Source organism: Gekko japonicus, unplaced genomic scaffold, assembly GCF_001447785.1.
Source record: "Gekko japonicus isolate JY-2015 unplaced genomic scaffold, Gekko_japonicus_V1.1 scaffold4945, whole genome shotgun sequence".
Lineage (NCBI taxonomy): Eukaryota > Metazoa > Chordata > Lepidosauria > Squamata > Gekkonidae > Gekko > Gekko japonicus.
The window spans coordinates 22,066-31,243 of NW_015166586.1; the positions used below are offsets into that span (position 1 = coordinate 22,066).

A 9,178-nucleotide genomic window follows, 5' to 3' on the forward strand; every position below is an offset into this window, starting at 1 on the left:
GTCAAAGAAAGAACTTATTTTCCAACTATTAGAGGCAGCAGAAATGGACAAATTAGCTTTATGACTACATGAAAAACAAGACAGTGACTTTGAAAGAAAATGGGCGAGATTTTACAACTGGATGCAAAATTATATCGGAGAACATAAATCATGCAACGTAACAAAAACTTTACAAGCATGGCTCAAAATGCCTTGGAGTCTATAAGTACAAAGTAACCAATTTTGTTGGTAGAGTATAGTTTCCACTGTTAGTAGTGTTTCTATTCTGTTTCTTGTGTCTTTTCATTTCATAGAATCTTCCTGTGACAATAATAAAATCTGTTATATTAAAAAAAAATCAGTTTGTCCCGGAGCCATCCTGTCCTGAGCTAAGACAAAAAAATGTGTGAGCCGGAGGCTAAAAAACTATAAGCTGGCTCACACTAACTCATCTTAGAGGGAACACTGGACCAGGGCTACCATTAATAAAATCTGTTATATATTTAAAAAATCAGTTTGCCAGGAGGAGGCAGGAGAAGGGCGGGGTATAAATCCAATCTCTTCTTCTCTTCTTCTTCTATTCTGTTTCTTATTTCTTTTCATTTCATGTATTTGTAGAATCTTCCTGTGACATTAATAAAATCTGTTATATATTTAAAAAATCAGTTTGCCAGGAGGAGGCAGGAGAAGGGCGGGGTATAAATCCAATCTCTTCTTCTCTTCTTCTTCTATTCTGTTTCTTATTTCTTTTCATTTCATGTATTTGTAGAATCTTCCTGTGACATTAATAAAATCTGTTATATATTTAAAAAATCAGTTTGCCAGGAGGAGGCAGGAGAAGGGCGGGGTATAAATCCAATCTCTTCTTCTCTTCTTCTTCTATTCTGTTTCTTATTTCTTTTCATTTCATGTATTTGTAGAATCTTCCTGTGACATTAATAAAATCTGTTATATATTTAAAAAATCAGTTTGCCAGGAGGAGGCAGGAGAAGGGCGGGGTATAAATCCAATCTCTTCTTCTCTTCTTCTTCTATTCTGTTTCTTATTTCTTTTCATTTCATGTATTTGTAGAATCTTCCTGTGACATTAATAAAATCTGTTATATATATAAAAAATCAGTTTGCCCTGGAGCCATCCCTTCCTGAGCTAAAACAAAAAATGTGTGAGCCGGAGGCTAAAAAACTGTAAGCTGGCTCACACTAACATCTTAGAGGGAACACTGGAACTGACATGTGAAAAATGAGCAGTTAGGGCAGTTCCTTAAGAGGCCTTCGTTAACTCTGGCTGAAATCGTTTTTCATCACAGTTGTGGGCAATGCTCCCTCTAAGCTGTGGAGTCCTGTGAGCAAAAATTCTACTTTGTGAGCTCCTGGCATTAAAGCTGTGAGCGAGCGATTTGGCTGCTGCATCAATCAGTTTGCTCTGGAGCCCTCCTCCCTGAGCTAAGACAAACAATGTGTGAGCCGGAGGCTAAAAGACTGCAAGCTAGCTCACACTAACTCAGCTTAGTGGGAACACTGGTTGTGTGGGTACATTTGATTTCCCCGGTTTCGGCATTGCAGATCGCCAGGCGACTAAGGGGCTTGTTTTCCTGGAATTACGAGTGACCTCCAGACGACAGACATCAGTTTCCTTGGAGGCAGGCTCAGGGCGGCTTACAGACAACGAAACAGTTAAAACTCCATATTTAGATAAAATCACAAACGATACAGAATAAAACATTTCATAAAGTGCTAGTATAATTCATAGCCGATGGCGCCGTTTGCAGCATCCATGTGATCTACTGCCACTGTAGTCTGGGTTTTGTCAGGCTATCGATCATATCGAGTTGGCGTTGCAGGGCTATTTTTGGGCAGGAACGGAGTTCCGGCTGGCTCCCGAGTTGGCCACGCCCAGCAGGAACTCATTAGCATAATAGGCCACACCCAACAGCAGGAACTCATTAGGATTGGCTACATTAGGGGTGTGTGGCCTAACATGCAAAGGAGTTCCTGCTACAAAAAAAGGCCCTGGGTTTTGACAACAAACAAGGTAAACAGAATAAGAAGCAAAAGGTGGGTGTGGCTGGATGACCACACTTCTGGTAACATGGGGGTGTGGCCTAATATGCTAATACGCTGTGCTGTCAGGGGTGTGGCCTACTATACTAATGAGTGTCTGCTGTTGGGTGTGGCCTGTTATGTTAATGAGTTCCTGCTGGGCTTTTTCTACAAAAAAAGCCCTGGGCGTTGGTATCGGGGCCAGGCTTGGTTGTTGGAAGGGCGGGACCCTAATCGAAAACCTGGTGGAAGAGCTCCGTCTTGCAGGCCCTGCGGAACTGGAAAAGGTCCCACCAGGCCCTGAGGTCCTCCGGGAGCTCATTCCACCAGGCCGGGGCCACCACTGAGAAGGCCCCGGCCCTCGTCGCAGCCAGCCTGGCTTCTTTAGGGCCTGGAAGGACCAGACAATTTTGGGACCCTGATCTTAGTGCTCTCTGAGGAACATGTGGGGAAAGGCAGTCCCTCACTGTTTCTGACCAGATTACTTGGCATCAGTCTTGATGCCAACCTCCAGGTGGTGCCTGATCTCCCGCTAGGACAACCGATCTCCAGCCAACAGAGATCAGCTCCCCTGTAGGAAATGGCTGGTTTTTGGGGGTGGGGGTGGAGGACTCTATCGCCTTGTACCCTGCTGAGACCCCTCCCCTCCCCAAACCCTGCTCTCCCCAGGCTCCACCCCCCCAAATCTCCAGGTATTTCCCAACCCAGACGTGGCAACCCTAGGCACGGGGCTTTTTTTCTGGATTAAAATGGCAGGCACACCTTGTACTCAAAAAAGATGCATCTGTCTTTACTTGATCCGCTCCTGGAACGGAGGGCAGGCGTCTTCCTTGCAAACGCAATGTAGTCTGGTTAGTTCTCCTCTCTCCCCTTTGCCTAGTTGGTCGGAGTTCAAGGATAGGGCTGTGGTTTCATCAGCGGTGATATTTCTGCAATTTCCCTGCCCTTGACAGTTATAGCACAGGCTGTTTCAGAGAATCCTTGTGCATGTATCTCTTAGGGTGATATACCAGCACTCATCTACTGCAGAGAGGCTGAGGCTCAGTGGCAGAGCCTCTGCTTGGCGTGCAGAAGGCCCCAGGTTCGATCCCCGGCATCTCCAGTTGAAAGGACCAGGCAGGAGGGGATGGGAAAGACCTCCGCCTGAGACCCTGGAGAGCCATGAAATGGAGCTGTGGCTCAGTGGCAGAGCCTCTGCTTGCCATGCAGAAGGCCCCAGGTTCAGTCCCTGGCATTTCCAGTTGAAAGGACCAGGCAGGAGGGGATGTGAAAGACCTCCGCCTGAGACCCTGGAGAGCCATGAAATGGAGCTGTGGCTCAGTGGCAGAGCCTCTGCTTGGCATGCAGAAGGTCCCAGGTTCAATCCTCGGCATCTCCAGTTGAAAGGACCAGGCAGGAGGGGATGTGAAAGACCTCCGCCTGAGACCCTGGAGAGCCATGAAGTGGGGCTGTAGCTCAGTGGCAGAGCCTCTGCTTGGCATGCAGAAGGCCCCAGGTTCAGTCCCCGGCATTTCCAGTTGAAAGGACCAGGCAGGAGGGGATGTGAAAGACCTCCGCCTGAGACCCTGGAGAGCCATGAAGTGGGGCTGTGGCTCAGTGGCAGAGCCTCTGCTTGGCATGCAGAAGGTCCCAGGTTCAATCCTCGGCATCTCCAGTTGAAAGGACCAGGCAGGAGGGGATGTGAAAGACCTCCGCCTGAGACCCTGGAGAGCCATGAAGTGGAGCCGTGGCTCAGTGGCAGAGCCTCTGCTTGGCATGCAGAAGGCCCCAGGTTCAATCCCCGGCTTCTCCAGTTGAAAGGACCAGGCAGGAGAGGATGTGAAAGACCTCCGCCTGAGTCCCTGGAGAGCCATGAAGTGGGGCTGTAGCTCAGTGGCAGAGCCTCTACTTGGAATGCAGGAGGTCCCAGGTTCAATCCCCGGCATCTCTAGTTAAAAGGACCAGGCAGGAGGGGATGTGAAAGACCTCCACCTGACACCCTAGAGAGCCATGAAGTGGGGCTGTAGCTCAGTGGCAGAGCCTCTGCTTGGCATGCAGAAGGTCCCAGGTTCAATCCCCGGCATCTCTGGTTTAAAGGACCAGGCAGGAGGGGAATGGGAAAGACCTCCGCCTGAGACCCCGGAAAGCTGCTGCCAGTGTGAGCAGACAATACTTCCCTCGATGGACCAAGGGTGTGATTCAGTATAAGGTGTGATCATCTGTACTGTGAGGACAGGAGAGGCCTCCGGGTTCTGAGAAGGGAGCAGTAGTGAATGCAAGCTAACACACAATGGCTTAATTTTGCAAGGTACATTTAATCCCCTTGCGTAGATGTCTTTGTACCTTCAGAAACAGGTACAAGTTACGAAAGTGTTCTTTTGGGGTGTGTGTGTTTGAGAAGAACGAGCGAGGGGGGAAAGAAGGGATTTCCTGGCGTTTGCTAGCAATACTAGGGCACGTGTCTCTTTTTATTTGTAGATTTATAACATTGATACCTCAGTTTACCCCTGCGGGGAGCCAGAGTGGTTTACAACATTTCTCCCTTCTCCGTTTCATCCTCATAGATTCATAGAGCTGGAAGGGGGCATGCACGCCATCTAGCCGAACCCCCTGTCCAATGTGGGATCAGTCTAGAGGCTCTTCACAACAACCCTGTGAGCAGGGGTCATTTCGTAGAAAAAGAGGTGCAGGAGCTCATTAACATAACTCATTAGCATAACTTATTTGCATATGCCACACCCCCTGACATCACCGGAAGTGTGTCAGAAGGCAACACCCACCACTCAGGCTCCACTGGACTGTTTTGGATTGCCACCTATGGGGGACGGACGGACGTGCAGATCTGTCCTCACAGAGGAGGGAGAGCTTGTACCTGAATAAAACTTGGTCTTAAAGGTGCCACTGGACTGCCTTGGGCCAGGGGGGTCTCTGTAATTTACCTGGCTGCTTCTTGCTCCTCGTGGCCCAACTGAGGGCTGCTGGGAGCAGGGGGTGGGGCTTGTTGCATGTGCCCGCCCCCTGGGCTCTTTACTGCCGGAGCTCCGCTCCTGTGCGCTCCCGCAGGAAATGACCCCTGCCTGTGAGGTGGGCGAGGTTGGGACTGTGTGACTGGCCCAAGGTCACCCAGCCAGTTTGGTGTAGTGGTTAGGAGTATGTGTCATGTGAATACCGATGCGGCGCTTCAATGCTTTCTGGTGCTTCCAAACTTCTACTGTCCGAAAGCGTTTGGTTCCTGAATGCCCTATTTGGTCGCTTGCACCGACTCACCCCTGTGTAATCCACTTTTGAGTCTCTGTAAGAGAGGCAGACGACAAAACAACCGATGCTCCCTCTAAGCCATGGAGTCTTGTGAGCAAAAACTCTGCTTTGTGAGCGACTGGCATTAAAGTTGTGAGCAAGAGATTTGGCTGCTGCATCAATGAGTTTGCTCTGGAGCCCTCTTCCCGGAGCTAAGACGAAAACTCGATCTAGTGGGTGGAAATTACAAGGGAGTCGATACTGGCTAAATATCGGGAGAAACTTCCTAACAGTAAGAGTGTTTGAGCAGTGGAACAGACTGCCTCAGGAGGAGGTGGAGGTTCCTTCGCTGGACGTTTTCAAGCGGAGGCTGGACGACCATCTTTTGGGTATGTTGTAGGGCTATCTTTCGGCTAGGCTCCTGCAGAGTGCAGGGGGTTGGACTAGATGACCTGCAAGGTCCCTTCCATCTCTAACATTCTATGATTCTATGGAAACGTGTGTGCTGGAGGCTAAAAAAGCTGTGAGCTGGCTCACACTAACTCAGCTTAGAGGGAACACTGCGAATAACATGTAAATAAACAAATACAAACAGGCTCCTTAAGCATACACACCAGGGGTCGTTTTGTAGAAAAAGAGCTAGGGGAACTCATTAGCATAACTCATTCACACAAAAATAACCCTTTATTTGAGAAGCCTCTCCCCTCTCTCGCGCAGGCTACGACTTCCCGGCGGTGCTGCAGTGGTTCGCCGAGCGCGTGGACCTCATCATCCTCCTTTTCGACGCCCACAAGCTGGAGATCTCCGACGAGTTCTCGGAGGCCATCCGGGCCCTCAAGGGCAACGAGGACAAGATCCGGGTGGTCCTGAACAAGGCCGACATGGTGGAGACGCAGCAGCTGATGCGGGTCTACGGCGCACTCATGTGGTCGCTGGGCAAAGTGTTCAATACCCCCGAGGTGCTGCGTGTCTACATCGGGTCCTTCTGGTCGGAGCCCCTGCTCATCTCCGACAACCGACGGCTCTTTGAGCTCGAGGAGCAGGACTTGTTCACGGACATCCAGAACCTGCCCCGGAATTCTGCCCTGAGGAAGCTCAATGATCTCGTCAAGAGAGCCCGTCTGGTCAGGGTGAGTACCTTGAGTCGGAGGGAGTAAAAGGGACGGGGATTTGAAATAAGAGGAGGCGGTGGGGTCAAGTGGGAGAATATTCCAGTGGGTCACGTCAAGGGGGAATAGCAGGCTGGAGTTATTCTGTAGATCAGGGGTCCCTGACCTTCTTGAGCCTGTGGGCACCTTGGTGATTCTGACATGGCCCGGTGGGCACAGCCACAAAAATGGCCGCCACAAAATGGCCGCCGCATGTGGTGGAGCCAGCCACAAAATGGCCGCCGCGGCTTACTTTCAGCCACACAGAGAAGCTCCTTGTGCTTTGCTGGTAGCTTCTGCCGAACGTTTTAAAAAATCTGCACAGACTAGGGTTGCCAACCCCCCTCCCCGGTTTGCCAGGGGTCCCCCGATTTTGGGGGGGTTCTACCCGCCCACCGGCCAGGTGGCCGGCGGGGGAAGCCCCACCCCCAACACCCACACCCACCCCTCTCTCTCCCTTTGAGTGTGTGGAACCCGTGTTTCCTCCCAAGCCCGGAGTGCCAGCTTCGTGCTCTTAAAAGGGAAACGCAGGAATGCCCCCTAAGTCCCCTGCTGGGGGTGGAAGATGGACTTGGCAACCCTAGCACAGACAATCAAATCTCCACCGGCCTATTAGAAGCCTTGTTGGGCAAAAGCCCCTTGGTAATTCTGACACAGCATGGTGGGGACAGCCACAAAATGGCCGCCACAAAATGGCCGCTGCATGCGGTGGAGCCAGCAACAAAATGGATGCCGCGGTTTTCCTTCAGCCACACAGAGAAGCTCCTTGTGCTTTGCTGGTAGCTTCTGCCGAACAACGTTTTTAAAAAATCTGCCCAGTGAATCAAATCTCCATAGGCCTATTAGAAGCCCCTCTGGGGAAAAGCCCCACCTGATCCCACCCACTTTCTAAAAACAGTTGATGGGGACCAGGAAAGGTGTTGGTGGTAGGGTCGCCAGACCCCCAGTTGGGGTGGGTTTCCCCCCGGTTTCAGGGGCTCCAATCCACTGCCGGATAGCTTGCAGCCCCTTCCTGCCTCGATGTTGTCGGTGCGATAACATCATGTGCAAGTCCATCATTATGCCGGGCATGTTGCATGTCGATTCTCTAGCATTTTGGCGAAAACTCTATGGTAACCATAGAGTTTTGAACAAAATGCTAGAGCGTCACCACACAATGTGCCTGGTGTGATGACGTCACTTCCGCGTGATGCCATTGTGTCGATGATGTCGTGTGCAGCAATGTCTCCCTGCCCTCCCTGACTCCCGGAAGGCTCCCTCCCACCCCCCACTGGCCAGGTAAGTAGACCTTGCAGCCCTACTGGGTGGGCGACATGGTCTCTGGGGGGCACCACGTTGAGGAGCCCTGCGGTAGATGCTCCATTGCCATGAGAAAGGCAGATGAACAGATCCCGTGGATGGTATTGTCATAAAAGAAAATGGTGGTCTTCCTATAAAAGGTTCCACTGCGAAAAAAATATGAACGTTTTGCTACAACACCCCCGGCTGGTGTCAGAGGATAGGTAGAGACAGCTGGTGTTGTTGAAGGGGAGACTGTTCCAGTGGAACGGGCATATTTGTGAATGGCAAGAGGGCTTCATTGACATTCTGTTGCAGTGGACTGGACCAATGGAAGAATAATCCATTGCAATGAGTGGAGGGAAGAACATAAGAGAAGCCATGTTGGATCAGGCCAATGGCCCGTCCAGTCCAACACTCTGTGTCACACAGTAGCCAAAACTCAGGTGCCATCAGGAGGTCCACCAGCGGGGCCAGAACTCCAGAAGCCGTCCCACTGTGGCCCCCCCAGCACCAAGAATACAGAGCATCCCTGCCCCAGACATAAGAACATAAGAGAAGCCATGTTGGATCAGTCCAGTGGCCCATCCAGTCCAACACTCTGTGTCACACAGTGCCCAAAACCCAGGGGTCATCGGGAGGTCCACCAGCAGGGCCACAACTCCAGAAGTCCTCCCACTGTTGCCCTGCAAGAACCAAGAATACAGAGCATCCCTGCCCCAGACAGTCTTCCATCTATACCTTGTGGCTAATGACTTGAACACTGACAAAATCAAGAATGGCATAAGAACATAAGAACGTAAGAGACGCCAATGTTGGATCAGGCCAACAGCCCATCCAGTCCAACACTCTGTGTCACACAGTGGCCAGAAATACCAGGGGCCATCAGGAGGTCCACCAGCGGGGCCAGAACTCCAGAAGTCCCTCCCCCTGTTGCCCCCCCCAAGTACCAAGAATACAGAGCATCGGTGCCCCAGACAGAGCGTTCCGTCTATACCTGGTGGCTAATAGCCACTGATGGACCTCTGCTCCATAAGTTTATCCAGTCCCCTCTTGAAGCTGTCTATTCTTGTAGCCACCACCACTTCCTGCAGCAGGGAATTCCACGTGTTCATCATGACTCTTTGGGTGAAGAAGGACTTCCTCTGGTCTGTTCTAAGCCTACTTGCTCATCAGTTTCATGGAGTGCCCAGCAGTTCTTCTATTGTGAGAAAGGGAGAAGAGGAGAGCCAGTTTGGTGTAGTGGTTGAGTGTGTGGACTCTAATCTGGGAGAACCGGGTTTGATTCCCCACTCCTCCACTTGCACCTGGCTGGGTGACCTTGGGTCAGTCACAATCTCTGGCACAGCTGTTCCTGAAAGAGCAGTTTGTGTCAGAGTTCTCTCAGCTCCACCCACCTCACAGGGTGTCTGTTGTGGGGAGGGGGAGGGAAAGGAGTTTGTAAGCCGCTCTGAGACTCCAAGTGAAGGGCGGGGTATAAATCCAATCTCCTCCTCCTCCTCCTCCTCCTCCTCCTCC

The 9,178-nt window shown here is 51.2% G+C and overlaps 1 protein-coding gene across 1 annotated transcript in view; it reads left to right on the top strand.

Annotated features, from left to right (window-relative positions):
* The window catches only part of LOC107111405 (EH domain-containing protein 2-like), a gene marked incomplete at its 5' end in the record, with an annotated part of 46,389 nt that overhangs the window by 16,716 nt on the left and 20,495 nt on the right, over positions 1-9,178 (top strand). The window contains one exon of the mRNA XM_015412373.1: positions 5,952-6,364. Coding sequence (XP_015267859.1) covers positions 5,952-6,364 — 413 coding nt within the window. The remainder of the gene's footprint in view (positions 1-5,951; positions 6,365-9,178) is intronic.